The sequence below is a fragment of the Cricetulus griseus genome, chromosome 5 (genome assembly GCF_003668045.3).
Source record: "Cricetulus griseus strain 17A/GY chromosome 5, alternate assembly CriGri-PICRH-1.0, whole genome shotgun sequence".
NCBI lineage: Eukaryota > Metazoa > Chordata > Mammalia > Rodentia > Cricetidae > Cricetulus > Cricetulus griseus.
Window position 1 is genome coordinate 182,023,310 of NC_048598.1, and position 16,459 is coordinate 182,039,768.

At 44.1% G+C, this 16,459-nt stretch overlaps 1 protein-coding gene across 1 annotated transcript in view; it reads right to left on the bottom strand.

Annotated features, from left to right (window-relative positions):
• The window catches only part of Tdrd9 (tudor domain containing 9), a 92,131-nt gene that overhangs the window by 33,971 nt on the left and 41,701 nt on the right, over positions 1 to 16,459 (bottom strand). The window contains exons 9-15 of the mRNA XM_027416694.2: positions 11,677 to 11,741; positions 8,268 to 8,322; positions 8,059 to 8,143; positions 7,112 to 7,169; positions 4,320 to 4,424; positions 2,348 to 2,445; positions 898 to 1,029 (exon numbers count right to left, since the gene is read on the bottom strand). Of these exons, the coding sequence (XP_027272495.1) occupies positions 898 to 1,029; positions 2,348 to 2,445; positions 4,320 to 4,424; positions 7,112 to 7,169; positions 8,059 to 8,143; positions 8,268 to 8,322; positions 11,677 to 11,741 (598 nt within the window). The remainder of the gene's footprint in view (positions 1 to 897; positions 1,030 to 2,347; positions 2,446 to 4,319; positions 4,425 to 7,111; positions 7,170 to 8,058; positions 8,144 to 8,267; positions 8,323 to 11,676; positions 11,742 to 16,459) is intronic.

Here is a 16,459-nt window from a genome sequence, read left to right on the forward strand (position 1 = left end):
ATACTCCAGCAACCCACTTCTTTTTTTTATTTATTATATATTTGAATTACAAACAAGATTGAATTATATGACGATCCCAGTTCCCTTCTCCCTCCCTTCCTCCTCTACCACCTTCCCCAACTAAAATCCTACCTGTCATATGTCCTTTCTTCTAATCTACTCCTGACTCAAAATTTCTGCTTCCTCATGACCTCTGCATCCTTCCTTTTCTTCCCTTCTCTCTCGTAGCTTCCTCCCCCCTCTTCCCATGTTCCCAATTTCCAGCAACCCACTTCTGAGAGGAAAACATTACTGGCATTGAAGCTTCTGAGGGTCAGCAGCAGAATATCCCTGGCCCCCAGCAAATAGTGTGTGGACTGGGACACAGTTGACTTCAGGGCCAGTGGGGACAAGCCACAAGAGCAGAGCTTGAGTCAAGAGTGGTCCAAGGGGAACAAAGTGGGAAGAGAGTTTTAAGCAAGGGCAGGTGGGCTAGGATGGGGTGAAGGAACAAAACTAAAGGAAGGGAAGGAACAGACTAGCGGTGCCAATGAGAGTGGTGGATGCTTCCCAGGGCAGGAGCATAGCATAGAGGAGGTAGGCTTCACAAGCGCCAGCAAGGTAAGTCTAAAGAGCAGACCTGCAGCTGGGTGGCGCACGCCTTTAATCCCAAGCATCCAGGAGGCAGAGGCAGTGGATGGATCTCCATGAGTTCTGGGCCAGCGCCTGCCTGGTCTACAAAACTACACAGAGAAAGCCTGTCTTAAAAAAAAAAAAAAAAGCAGATCTGGTAATGGAGTTACTGGAGTTACAGTGAGCATTTCTAACAACTACTGCTTTAATAATTATGAAATGTAGGCTCCCCCACTAAGCAAAAGTCTTAGCTTTCCCGTCACTAAGTAATTGCACAAGTCCCACCTCCTTTAGTAGAAGAATGGTCCTCTCAATGTCACTCAGACTAGGTGGAGACAGGGCAGTTGCCAACAGAGCTCTTGGTTCACCCATGTCAAGTAACTTCACTTTCAATATAGTGCTTCCCAATGGACAACGCTGAAAGGAACAGAATTTCAACTCAGAGATGATAAGGTAGCTAAACCAATTAACCTGTTCATACGACTTGTGCGCCAAAGAGAATCCGCAAAGGAGCAGTGGGGGAAGAGAAGCAACAGAGAACAGCAGCAGAGAAGGGCGGGAAAGGAAAGGCAGAGCTCGGAGGCTGGGTGTAGCTGCACACCCAGAGTCCCAGCGCCTGGGAGACAGAGGCAGGAGGGACAGGGGTTTGCTAACAGTGATACTACAAGACTCTGACTCAAAACAAAGTAGAAATTGGGGGAGGAGAGAGAGAAGCCAGACACAACATAACAGTGCTTGCTTGTGACCCCATCACTTAGGAAAACAGGCAAAAGGATGTTGAGTTTGGAACCAATCTGGGCTACACAGCAAGACTCTGTCTCAAAAAAGAGGGGAAGGGGAGAAGGCCAAAAGCACAAGAGAAAGGAGGAGACAAAAAAAAAGACATAAAAGGAAAAGAGGGGCACCAGGGAGTAGAAGGAGAAAAGAGGAAAAGAGGAAAGGCTATTCCATAATCACTCATTATAAAAGGAACGGAACACACCGACAGTTAACAGAAAAAGATATTATAGGGCCAACAGACTCTAGGCAACATTTGTCTAGTGGTGCACGCCTTTAATCCCGGCACTCGGGAGGCAGCGGCAGGTGGAGCTCTGTGAGTACGAGGCCAGCCTGGTCTACAAAGCAAGTGCCAGGATAGGCCCCAAAGCTATACAGAGAAACCCTGTCTCGAAGAAAAAAAAAAAAAACCCACAAACAAACCCAAACAAAAGAACAGGGGTGGGGGCTGCAAAGGTAGCCTGGTGGTTAAGAGCAGCAGCTGCTCTCCCAGGACCAGGATTTGGTTGCCAGCATGGACCTGATGGGTTAGAACCATCTGAAATGCAGCTTCAGAGGACCCAGCCCCTTGCTCTGACCTCTACAGGCACTGCTTGCCCCAGGTCACAGAACCCGTCCAGGGGAAGCACCCATGCACGTAAGATTTTTTTTAATTTAAAAATAATCAAGCAGGGCTGGGACAGTGAGATGGTTTAACAGGTGAATGGTCCCTGTCACCTAATAACCAGAGTTCAATCCCAACCTACACAGCGAAAGCCCAGCCTCCCACAGTTGTTTGCTATAGCATGTTCTCGACACACAGAGAGACAGGTAAATCCCTGGGGCCCCCTAGCCAGCCACCCTAGCCTACTAAGAATATCAGTAATATAAGGGCTGGAACAGAATGCACAGTGCTGAGTAGACTATAGAACTACACATACACATAAAACAAACACCAACAATGAGTGAAATTGATTACCAACATCTCAGGCACAACATGGTCTGGAATAGAACTGTCCCAGAAGTCCCTGTGGATCAGCCTGTAACAGTATCCTTTAGACACTCGTCCTGCACGGCCTGCAAAAGAGAGGCTCAGCCCATTTGGCACTGATCACTGTGACATCAGTGTAGAGAGAAACAGCCATTAAACACTGATCAGGAAAAACCTTATCTTCTATCATACTAGAAACAAACTATTCTAATGCTATCCCAAGCAAGATTATCCTAAAAAGTTAGAATTAGTTAAATTAAGTGTTGCCTTAATATTTTAAAATCTAGTCCAAGTTTCAAAAGAAAACAACTTGGTCAAAATGCAATAAAACCCAGAGTACTTGGAATGACACATTTCCTGGAAGATTTAGCTCAAACTAGTAAAATCAGAGTTCATCTCAGAAAAGCCGTGTAGCCTGTGACAGAGTGTGACTCACCCCACCTGCCCAGGCTGTCACTGCTTCTGTGTGTCCACCTGTTCTATTATTTCCACAAGGCATCCTTCGGCTTCATCACATTAAATGAGAACCGTGCATGCAAAGAACTCAGAGCCATGTTCATCCCAAGGAGATGATGACATAAACTGCTACTTTTGTGTGTGACAATTTACTATTTGTGGGGTGAAAACAAATCTTAGAAGAAAAAAAGAGGTGGGTCCTAAGCAGAAGCACAGCTTAAATAAAATAACATGTAAGGCAGGTGTCGTGGTGCACGCCTTTAGTCCCAGCACTCAGAAGCCAGGAGAAACTCTGAGTTCAAGGCCAACTTGTTCCACACAGGAGCTCCATACCAGCCAGTGCTACATGATAAGGCCCCAACTCAAAAATAAATTAATCAAATAAATAAATAAATAAATCTTAAGAAGGTAACAGATGGAGACAAACATTCACTGAGGAGCAGACAACAGCAAGCCAACATGAGGAACTGTAAATCAAAAATCAAACACGGTGGCACAGGCATCCCATGATGGCTAAAATGAAAACTTGGTGGCATCATGTGCCAGCAAGGGTGTGTGTGCAAGGGGCTCATGCACTGTGGAGGTGCATAAAGTAGCCAAGGTGGAAGCCTTTCACACTCAGGAAACGCTTGACGGCCAGGGTCCAATGGAGCCTCACCATCTCCTAGTTCTCTCTGGAAAAGGTGCCTCAGGAAGAGTGGACAGAGTGCAGCAGTCAAGAAAGAGGCCTGGAGCCAGATTTCTGGGTGAAATCCCAGCCATCCCTAAGGAGAACCTTGTGCAGTTGCTACTTTCCCGAGTCTCAGAATACAGCATGCTCACCTCACATTCCTTACAAAGGCTACGGGGAGAGAAAAGATCAAAACCAGTGTCTGCACTGAGGTAAGAATGTATAGGGTGCTTTGCTTATGCATATATGTGTTTCATTCTGACGCAGTAACTTCCCAGAAGGAATTCTTTGGCTTCTGCCTACCTCCCTCAGGGGTCTCTATAAAACCGAGCCATTTCTCAGGATGCACCACAAATGCTGCCCCTAAAGCTAGCCTCTGCTACAGAGGTAACATCTGGGCTAGGCACATTACAGATTCATTTCTTCTGTGACCAAAGCCCTCCATTCTCCCAAAGGCCTCTGCCCCTGCAGCTCTGCCCAGGGCATGTGTGGGTGGGGCTCCCTAGGAAAAAGACCCTAGAAACAGCAGGATTTAGAGGCAGTCCAAGGGAAGTCAAAATCACCAAAGTGATCCACTTGGCTCCCATATTTACTAAATACATTTTTTTTAAAAAAAAAATTTACTCTGAAAATGGTGTTGAGCTAATAATCTGTTCCTTAGGCACTGACCCTAAAACACTGGGAGAGAAAAACATGGAGGCAAAAGTGACTAAGACTGAGATATTGATGCTTCACCTTTAAGCCAGCCCCAATAAAGGAAGTACCTGATAAGTGAAAATGCTAAGACAACGCTCTTGGGAAGACTCCCAGTGTGCTCTGTCACAAACACCTTACCTTTTCTCTGGTCACAGCTGGTCTTCGAGGCCCAGCTCAGTCGCAGACTCTGATAGTTTGTATCCTCATCACAAACCAGAGTCCTGGTCAGACAAAAGTCTATAACTGCCATTAGGAAACAAGTATCAGCACCACGCTGACATGGGGTATGACAACTCACAGTGACACACAGGTGACAAACAGGCACTGGCATGCTTGCAGAGACTTGTGGGAATGCACTGACTGCTCACTGTCTCCTCTACATCAGAACGGGAAGTCTCTGGGTCTTTGTAAGGCCCATATTATCATAAAGACCTGCCTGGATGCACCCGAAAGATTAGACTAATGTTCCGGATTGCCTGGATTCAAATCCTGGGTTCCTGTCTGTCTGTCTGTCTGTCTGTCTGTCTGTCTGTCTACTGGTAAGTGGAATAAACCACTTATATTCTCTGTGCTTCAAGATATTCATCTATCAGGCCCAGGTAATGGGATCCCTTCAGCTCCCCCTGGACAGCACCTCCTGCCCTCTGTATGGATGAAGTTGTCCTTTGGAGAAACAGAAAGTGCAGACTTCTGGTCTACCTCCTCAGACTGTGCTACCAACTCTCACCATACCCGACTCCCCAGTCGTCTCATACACAACTCTTGGTGACTTCAAGTCCAGCAAAAACAGTGATCTTTCTCACCTCTCAGGGTCTTGAAGCCTCCCTCTCAACACCCTGACTTTCCACCTTGACACTGTCCTATTATCATAGCTTCTATCCTGTCAGGCCACAGCCCTTCCTCCATCCAATGACATCACACCACCTACCTTCTTTCTTCCACAAACACCTTTATCCTCACGGGAGCTCTGGTCTGCAGACTCCGCCCACCTTCTGTTGTCTTAGCATCCTACCCTACCCTTGCTCTGGCTGCCTCTGCTCAGACTACACACAATCGAAATCCCTTGTAAGATCCCTCAGCAAATCTCTCTGTGCCTGTCTTCAGAATCAAATCAGAACTGGGCATATCTACCCCCTGGGGTGCTGTTCCCACCCCTTCTCAGTCATTGCCCTTTCCTCTCATTTGCCTCATTTTGGTCTATACCAGTGATTCGGGGAAATGCCTCTCTTCTCCACCTCCCTCACAAAGCAGGCCTACGAGGCCCTGCATCTATGGCCCAGGGCTCGCCCACTTTCCTCCTAGCACTGGTCTGGAAGCCCTGACCAGGATTAGACTTGTCTTGCATGTCCTTTTCTGGCTACTCCTGATAAAACATCTTAGCCCCTCCCCAAAGTTCTCTCCTGTCCTTCCTGACCTTTTCTTCTTATGCTCACAAACTGTTGACTCTGTGTTATCTCTAATTCTCACTCCTTCCTGGTGCTCCTAAATTCTGCCTGATGTCTGAATCACATTTTTGGATAGTTCACTTCTCATTCAGTTTAAGCCTCTGTTCAAACCCCACCTCCTCAAAGGAGTCCCATATCATCCATCCTATGGTGATTTGAATGAGATGTCCCCTGTAAGTCTTGCATGGATGAATACTTGGTCCCCAGTTGACGGCTGTCTGGGAAGGATGAGGAGAGATGGACTTGTTGGAAGAGGTGCGTCACTGGGGGCAAGCCTCCCACTTTCTGCAGTGTGCTCTCTCAAACTGTTTCCTGCTTGTGGTTCAAGATGAGAGCTCTCAGCTGCTGCTACAGCTACTTGCTGTCTCTATCTCAGGTCTATCATGATGGACTATGATTCTCTGGAACCATGAGCCCCAAATAAACCCTTTCTTTTATCACAGCAATATAAAAGTAACTAATATCACCATGTGCTGGATAGTTTTATGTCAACCTGACACAAGCTAAAGTCATCTGAGAGAAGGGAACCTCAATTAAAGAAAATGCCTCCATAAGATCAGGTTGGTGGGGTATTTTCTTAATTAGTGATTAATGGGGGAGGTCCCATTCTATGTGGGTGGAGCCATCCCTGGGCTGATGGTCCTGGGTTCTATAAGATGGCATAAAAGAAGCAAGCCAGTAAGCAGCTCCCTGCCTCTCCATGGCCTCTGCATCAGCTCCTGCCTCCAGGCTCCTGCCCTGTGTGAGTTCCTGTCCTGACTCTTTCAGTGATGAACAGCAGTGTGAAAGTGTCAGCCAGATGAACCTTCTCCTCCCCAGCTTGTCTTTTGGTCATGGAGTTTCATCACAGCAATAGTCACCCGACTAAGATGTACCCTATATAAAAGATCTTTCCCCACCAAACTGGAACCCTTTTCCATGTTTCTTTTTCCTATATATATGTCTCTACATGAAACTGTAATTCATCTACTATCTATCTCCCAGCAGATGGTAGTCACAGTGATAATACAGTCTTTTCTTTGGCATGGTACTATACCTCTGGCTACATGCACTGGTCCCTCAAGCATGATTGATGAACACAACAAACTCATGAGTAAGTGTACAAATACATATATGCCAGACAATGGAACTGTCCATCACAGCTTCCTTCTAAGCTACCTTCAGAAAACAGTACTCAGCCCCTCCCTAATACGTGCCTAACCTTTCTATGACAGGGCGTCACCACCAGGATGCCCCAAAATTCTGCTTCCTACAAGATTCCTTAAAATTCCCTGGCATCTCCTAGAGGCAGCCCTATCTGAAGGAAAAGGTATGCTCAGAGGGAACAGTGATGAGCCACGAATATGAGGGATGGGACCTTGTGAGCCTCTCTTTGAGTCTCCCCCAATCATGGGGAGAGGGGAGGGCACAGGACAACTCCTGTGGTTGAGGAAAGCCTAATGATTCTGCCTTTTATATGGGGAGGTAGGCAGAGAAAGGCCTTACCATATTTGACATCTGGAACTGTGACAGAACTCTCGGCAATGTTGGTGGACAGAATAATCTGTGGGGCATCAAACAAAACAGACTGACATCTTCCCTCTGTCTGGGACTATCAGAAAAAGTTCTCGATCTTCAATATTAGTGTAAACTAAGAACTAGCCATCTTCATAGTTTCTGCAGGTCACAACTATCAAGAAGGCCCTGACTTGTGGCAAAACAGACACATACAACACAGAGACACTTTATAAAGACAGGTATGGCATGGCCAAGGATCTGCCCATGAACCTATTATAAAAGCTTTAGCAGACAGCTGTGGAATTTCCAGGAGCCAAAAGGCACAAGGAGGTCAGATCCAGAGCATGACCTGCACCCAGAGTAGCATCCAGGGTCTACTTTGTCTAAAGATTCTAAACATCCTCAAGAATATCAGTGATTTGAGTCAAAAGCTCAAGGTCTCAGACCCTGATCCACCCAGGCAGCTGTGAGTAGTGGTAAACAAACAAACAAACAAAAAAAACCAAACAAACAACAAAAAACCCCAAAAACCTCCAGAGGATTTACACCACAGCTTCTGGCAAAGTCACCACTCCCAAGGCAAATCCCCATCAACAGTGCCCTGGATTCATGAAATTAAATAAATGAAAATCTTAGTTTTTGCCAGTATACACCTATAACCTCAGCACTCAGAAGGATGGTACAAGGTGATCTCAAATTCAAGGCCAGCCTATACTACACAGCAATACCCTGTCTCAAGAACAAACAAAACATCTTAGCTTTTCATGCAACTGATTTACAAAATAACATACAATGTGAACGGATGCAGATTCTTATCAGCACGATTTGCCTGGGTGATGTGACAGCAGCTTGGGACACTCTGGGGAAAGAGGCTGAAGCACCAGCCTCCATCAACAATAATGCGTCTCCCACCTCATCTCTCCCCAGCGTCCTACCTTTCTGTACCCAGGGACTGGACTTAAAAATACGTTATTCTGTTCTTCTAAAGTCACACTGGAATGGAGTGGATAGACCTGTAATCTAAGAGACAAAGCACTAAAATAAGTATCACATGACACACAGCACACACAAGTAACTCTTCAGTGAGGTAACGACAATTACATAAGGCATAAGCTACGAAACACAGCTCATTATTTACACACACCTTTTGTGAATCATGTTTGTGAGAAGTTCGTGCATATAATTTATCTCACCCAGACCTAGGGGGGAAAGGGGAAGGCAAATGTGAATTTATTGCTAAAACATAGCCTTTACATTAAAATGACAACTTATTTTTAAGGCTCTTTACATCTTTATCCATCATGGAGATGCATGTCCTATGCCAGGCCCTGCAAATATACAGTCAACAAAGCAAAGACCCCTGCTCCCCAAGAGCTCGTGTAGTAGTAAGACATTTGCCAGTGCTACAGAGGCTACTGACTGTGTGCGGCATGAAGAACAGCCCAGCAGGGCTGATGGAGAGTCAGAGGAGGAGGTCTATGGTTTTCAGTGTGGTCAGTACAGCCCTCAGTAAGATGATGATGTCAGTCTCATTTCTCCAGGTCATATGAGTCAAGTATGTGTATTTTCAGCAACTGGGTCTCACCACCAAGTTCTGCAGGGTAACCCAGAGCAATGCCAATAGCAACAGCCTGGAATGTTCGGGAGTCTACAGAACCTCCACTGGCCAACAACTCAAAGAGAAATAACCTATGCCTGGCAGTAAGCTTTTAATGTGATAGTCTATGTTATATGAAGGAGGCATTGACCTCCTGCTATGGGGTAACTCCATTTAAACCCCTTTTATAGATAGAAAGGAATCTTTGGGTACACACTTAGGAACAGTATGGCTCCATCATGTGACAGGACCGTTTCTCAGGGCTGGGGAGATGGCTCAGAGGTTAGGAACACTGGCTGTTCCCAGAGGTCATGAGTTCATTTCCCAACAGCCACATGGCGGCTCACAACCATGTATAATGCATTCTGGTGCCCTCTTCTCGCCTGCACTGCAGGCATACATGCAGGCAGAACAGTGTATACATAATAAACACGATTTTTAAGTTTTTTTCTCAGCTATTGTCTTATTTTGAGAATGCTCTGCTTATTTCCTTCCCCCAGTTTTTAATTGGGTTGGGGTTTTGGGGAGGTTAGTTTTCTGAGTTCTTTATATATCCTAGATACAATCCTTGGTCAGTTGTATTTTTTTTTCATCCTGTAAGCTGTGTCTTCATGAGAACAATGATGTCGTCTTTGTCATTGTCGGCCCTAATGTCTGCACTACTGAGGTCCTGTTCAGGAAGCCCTCCCTGTGCCTGTGTGTGTATTCTCTGCCTTCTCTATCTGGCTCAGGGCATTGGATATTATGTCGAAGTTCTTGATCCGCTGGAACTGAATTCTGTACAGGGTGTGAGGTAAGATCCAGTTCCATTTGTTACATGCGATGCCTAGTTTGACCAGCACCATTTGGTGAAGATGCTGTCTTCTCTCCAATGCGCAGGTATGGCTTCTTGTCAAAACCCAGGTGGCAGTAGGAGCATGGTGGGCTCATAAGTGGGTCCTCAGTGTATCATCTTTACATGCTATTTTTTTAAAGATTTTATTTATTTATTATGTATATAACATTCTGCTTCCATGCATATCTGCACACCAGAAGAGGGCGCCAGATCTCATAACGGATGGTTGTGAGCCACCATGTGGTTGTTGGGAATTGAACTCAGGACCTCTGGAAGAGCAGTCGGTGCTCTTAACCTCTGAGCCATCTCTCCAGCCCTTTATATTCTATTTTTATGAGTATGGTTCTATAACATAACTGAAGATCAGGAATGAGGTTTCCTATAGCAATGGGGGTTTTTGTTTGGTTTTGGTTTTTCAAGACTCGGGTCACTCTGTACAGCACTGACTGTCCTGGAACTCACTCTATAGACCAGGCTGGCCTTGAACTCACAGAGATCCACCTGCCTCTGCCTCCTGAGTGCTGGGATTAAAGGTGTGTGCCTCCACACCCGGCTCTATGGCAATGTTTTTATCATTGAGGATTGTTTTTGCTATTCTGGCTCTTTGTGTTTCCATATGAATTCTGAAATTATTTCTTTAATTTCTGTGAAGAACTAGACTGGAGTTTTGATGAGGATTGTACTAGATTGCTTTGGGTAGGGTGGTCATTTTCACAATATTAATCCTACCAATCCTTGGGCAGGGGAGGTCTTTATATCATTTTTTATGTTCTTCAACTTCTTTCTTCAGTATCTTAAAATTTTCATTGAACAAGTCTTCCTTTATTAGATGTATCTCAAGATAAAATGATAACTTTTTCAAGAACCTTACCAGTTCAACTTGACTCTTTAAGCCTTTTGTACCAGAACTAAACAAATGCATCATGACATTAACTAGCAATTATTTATTTTGCAATATATACATTCTATGTTTTCCTTGCCAGAGCAGTGACTAGTGATGAGTTTTACTATATAGGCAATTTCTTTCCTTCCCTTGTGTTCCCAAATTTTCTCCAGTGAGCATACGTCATGTTTCCTATCAAAATAGACGGTTTTTAAGCCAGACATGGCAACTTCTGTCTGGAATTGCAGCAAATGAGAGGCAAAAGATAATCTCCAGTTCAAAACTATACTGGGCTACACAGCAAGTTCCAGACCACCCAGGGCTACATTAAAATCCTGTCTCAAAAAATAATTGGACTGCAATGAAACTCAGTGGCAGAGTTCTGTCTAACAGATCTATTCAAAAACAAGTCAATTAATAAAACACAAACACATACTATGCCAAACTTGGATTTACATTAGCATAGAACAGAAAGTCACACAGTGAATATCACCTGTGAACATATTTCTGGGGCAGTGTTGACCTCCTGCTAGGTATTTCTGAGTAACAACATAACTATGCTGTTGCTTTTTCCTTACATAGTATGTACACACTCAAGTCATTTGGTAAATATATAAAAGATGCAAACTATGCACCCAATGGTTCTTCTGTACATAAAATGTGACAAAAATTTGAAAATGCACATGTTACATTCCAAAATTAAGTTTCTTTTGTTGCAAGCTTTTGTTTCCATCACTACGGGCACTAATGCTCATGTGTTCTGCATATTACCTTTCACAACAAATACATGAATTACTGTTATAATTAAGTCGTTTGATGCGGTACCATCAAACACCATGCATCTTTCCAGGAGGGCCCAGTAGGAGCCTCGTCTCTGAAGCACTGAGATGGGACTGTGAGATTGATTGCTGGAGGCTTGGGTGCTTCAGGCTTTGCTCTCATCAAGAATGCTGTACTGTGGACGGGTGACAATCACCTCACCACACAGAGGGGTGCTCCTAACACAGCAAACATCTTACCAGGAATTGTGAAGCTGGCAAGACAGCCTTTAGAAAGTTAAAGTCTTCATTGCCACTATGAACTCTTTGCAGCAACAAGTGTATGGTAACAAGTCAGACTGAGTCACAGGTGTTCATGTTCTCAGTGTCTAAGAGAACAGGCAGGCATGACCACCATTTTCCACTCTATGTGCTGTCCAGAGCATTAAAATTCCAGTCACAAAATTATGACAATCACACCTGGCAAGAACACCAGCACGCTGCTCCGCTCCGACACAAACTGGGTCCCCGACCAGGTCTTGTTCCTGTCAAAATGTGAGGTGAACAAGTTTGAATCAAGGCTGGAAGAGCCCCTGCTGCCTGAGACCCTCATGCTTTGTTCATGAAAGCTCCCGCAGACCGTGTCAGGTAATGTTCTTTAGTTCCCATAAACGAGATAGAGGCCAGCCTGGCAATAAGCTAGGGCTCTTGGCTTCCATTGTACTTGCCTGTAAGACACACTATCTGCAAAAGTTTTCCTGGAACTTTAGACACTATGATCCAGAACCCCAAGATACAAACTTTAGAATAACTATAAGCAAGCTTTAATTAAAGCCCATATTACCACAAAGTATGCTTATAGATGCAGATCTCAGATAACCACCCTCCTCACTGCCACGGCTCTTTCTGAATGAAACAGACCCTCCCTGAAATCCATGCCTTCCTCTTTGCAGTCTAGGGACAGCAGTAACAGACAAAAGGGTACATTGCTCTGCAGCCTCCATCCCCTCACCCATGACCCCGTTAGAGAGACAGACGACAAGTATGGCGACAGCAGTGACAGACAGGGGGCTCTACACTGCTCTGGAGCCTACTCCCAGTAGAGAGAGAGAGATGAAATATGTAACTTAGCAACAAGATTGAAAGAAACAAAACCAATACAGGATAAACAAACTGCCTTAATCTCAGCACACGGGAGGCAGAGGCAGGCGGATCTCTGTGAGTTCAAGACCAGCCTGGTCTACAAGAGCTAATTCCAGGATAGCCTCCAAAGCCACAGAGAAACCCTGCCTCAAAAACAAAACAAAACAAAACAAAACAAACAAAAAAACCTGAACCCACATGATCATCTCATTAGATGCTGAAAAAACCTTAGACAAAATCCAGCACCCCTTGGAGACAGCAGAGATACAAGGAACATAACTAAACATAATAAAAGCAATATACAGATACAAGATTAACTAAAAAAAAAAAAATCAGTAGCCCTCCCATATACAGAAGATAAATGGGCCGAGAAAGAAATCAGAGAAACTTTACAATAGCCACAAATAAAATATCTTGGGGTAACTGAAAGACCTGTATGACAAGAACTTTAAGTCTTTGAAGAAAGAAATGGAAAGATCTTCCATGCTCTTGGATAGGTAGGATTAACATAGAAAAAAAAAAAAAGCAATCTACAAAATCCCAGACCTCAAAGGGACAATACTCAACTTCATATGGAAAAGCAAAAAACCCAGGAAAGCCAAAACAATCCTGTACAATAAAGGAGCTTCTGGAGATACCACTATATCTGACTTCAAACTCTACTATAGAGCTACAGTGATGAAAACAGCTTGGTACTAGCATAAAAAAAAGATAGGTGGCACAGTGGAACTGAACCCAAGACCCGAATATCAATCCACACACCTATGAACACCTGATTTTTGACAAAGAAACTAAAATTATAAAATGGAAAAAAGAAATCATCTTCAACAAATTGGATATTGCCATGAAGGAGAATGCAAATAGATCATGTCTATCGCCATGTACAAAACTCAAGTCCAAATGGATCAAAGACTCAATATAAAACCAATCACACTGTACCTCATAGAAGAGAAAGTGGGAAGTACTCTTGAACACATTGGCACAGGAGATCACTTCCTGAACATAACACCAGTAGCACAGACACTGAGACCAACAATTAATAAATGGGACCTCCTGAAACTGAGAAGCTTCTGTAAGGCAAAGGACAAACAAGACAAAATGGCAGCCTACAGAATAGGAAAAGATCTTTACCAACCCCACAACTGACAGAGGACTGATCTCCAAAATATACAAAGAACTCAAGAAAACTTGACATCAAAAGACCAAATAATCCAATAAAAAAAAAGTGAGGTGCAGATCTAAACAGAGAACTCTCAACAGAGGAAACTCAAATGGGCAAAAGACACGAGGAAATACTCAACATCCTTAGTCATTAGAGAAATGCAAATCAAAACAATGCTGAGATTCTATCTTACACCTATCAGAATGGCTAAGATAAAAAAACACTGATGGCAGCATATGCTGGAGAGGATGTGGAGAAAGGGGAACACTCTTCCACTGCTCGTGGGAGTGCAAACTTGTACAGCCACTTTGGAAATCAGTATGGTGGTTCCTCAGAAAATTGGGAATCAATCTACCTCAAGACACAGCAACACCACTCTTGGACACATACCCAAAGGATGCACACTCACACCACAAGGACACTATCTCAACTATGTTCATAGCAGCATTATTCATAATAGCCAGAACCTGGAAACAACTTATATGCTCCTCAACTGGAGAATGGATAAGGATAAGGATAATAAAGAATGGTTAAGTATAAGGTACATTTACACAATGCAGCACTACTCAGCAGTAAAAAACAATGACATCTTGAAATTTGCAGACAAATGAATGGATCTAGAAAAAACCATCCTGAGTAAGGTAATCCAGACCCAGAAAGACAAATATAATATGTACTTGCTCATAAGTGGATATCTGGCATAAAGCAAAGGACAACCAGGCTACAATCCACAAGCACTGAGAAGCTAGGTAACAGAGAGGACCCTAAAAGAGACGTAGATGGATCTGCCTAGAAAGGGGAAAAGCAAGACCTCCTGAGGAAATTGGGAGTGGGGGCGGGGGCTGGGGGAAGGTTGCAAGGGGAGAGGGGAGGAGAGAAGGGGAGTGGGAGGGGAATGAATCACCCAATAAGAAAAAAAGAAAAGAAGACAAACATTAGAGCCCGGAGAATCCTCTGAAAGGGGAGGTGATGGATTGTGGAAGCCAGAGGGGTCAAGGAAACCACAAGAAAGCCCACTGAATCAACTAACCTGGGCTCATAGGGGCTCCCAGAGATAAAACCAACAACCAAGATGCCTGCGTGGGACTGACCCAGACCTCTGCATATGTGTAACAGCTGTGTAGCTTGATCCTCATGTGGGGCTCCTAACAGTGGAAGCAGGGGTTGTCTCTGACTCTGTTACCTGCTTTTGGGACCCTTTCCTCCTACTGGATTACCTCATCCATCCTTAATAGGAAAGAGGTGTCTAGTCTTACTGCAACTTGATACCATTGGAGGCCTGCCCTTTCTGAGGGGAAACAGGAGGAGGAGGAGTGGATGGGGGGAGGGGAGGCTGGGAGCAGAGGACAGAGGGAGACTTCAGTTGGAATCTAAACACAAACAAAAATAATTACAAAAAAAGAAAAAATGGACAAAAGACATGGATATGCACTCCGTGAAAGAAGAGGGACAGCGCTCACACCCATTCTGACAGCCAAAACCTACACCACACACACAGAGCTGGCAAAGCACGCCGAGCTGCACAACTCAGCCACTTGGTGGTGGTTATGCAATACGGTGCAGCTACGTTGAAAGATGGGTTAATGATACCTTACAAACGAATCATGATCTTGTCATAGAAGCCAGCAATTGTGTGCCTTGTAATTTACCCAGATGAACTGGATGTCTGCATCTACAGAAGCCTGCATGCAGGGTTTTTTTGTTTTTGTTTTTTGGGTTTTTTTTTTTTTTTGTTTTTTGTTTTTTTTTTTTTTTTTGTTTTGCAGCTCTAATCATAGTTTGAGACTTGAGACAATTAAGATGTAATTTGGTAAATAAATAGCTGTAGTCAGTATAAACAATGAACTACTATTCAGCAATTAAAAAGTGGGGGGCTAAGAAGGCTTGGTGGATAAAGTAAAAGGAGGACCTGAATCCAGATCCCAGGTAGGCTTGGTTGGCAGCTTTGCCTACAATCCTAGCACAGTGTGAAGATGGGAAAAAGCAGACAAGTGGATCCTGGAGCCATGCTGGTCACACAATCTGGCTAAAATGGGGAGCCTTAAGTTCAGTGAAAGATACAACCTCCAAAAAATGGTAGAGAGCAGCCCAGGAAGACATTCACCATCTGTCTTTGGTCTCTACTGTGTACACATAGGGAGTGCACACACATGCATTCACTATACACACAAAAATAATTAATTATAATTACATACAATAATAATTGGCTTACTGCTAGACATGGCAGTGCACACCTTTAATCCCAGATTTGGGAGCTAAAGGCAGGTAGATCTCTGAGAGTTCAAGGCCAACCTGGTCACCATAGTGAGTTTCAGGACAGCCAGGGCTACAAAGAGAAATACTGCTTCAGAACAACAATTAGCCTACCAAGCCATGAAATGATAAGCAAAAATCTTAAATGCTTTTAAAATTACTTTTTCTGATTTTATTTAAATTTTTTTTCAATGTATGTGTGTATGTGTGTACATGTCTGGGTATATATATTACACCATGTGTGTTCAATAGTAATAGTAATTGTGAGTCACCATGTGTGTGCTGTGAACTGAACCTGGGTCCTATACAAGAGCAGTAATCACTCTTAATCTTTGAGACTCTTTTTCAGTCCCTTAAATGTTTCTAAGTAAAAAAGTCAATGAGAAAAGGCTACAAACCATGTAATTTCAGCTGTCTGATGTTGTGAAAAAGGCAAAACTAAAGACATCCGAGATCAGTGGGCCCAGACAATGGGGGAGAATAATGGCTAGGGGCTCACAGAGGGGCCTTGGGTGCTGCACTGTTCTGAGTGACACTGTAATGGGAGATGCCTGGCATTACACCACTATCAAAACCCCGAGAGTGTGCAGCACTAGAACTGAGCCTACGTAGCCAGGACTCTGGGTAGCGTGTGTCAATATGACGAACAGGCCCCTCTGGCACAGGGCTCTGACAGTAGAGTAAGCTGTGCGTGTGGAGCGGGCA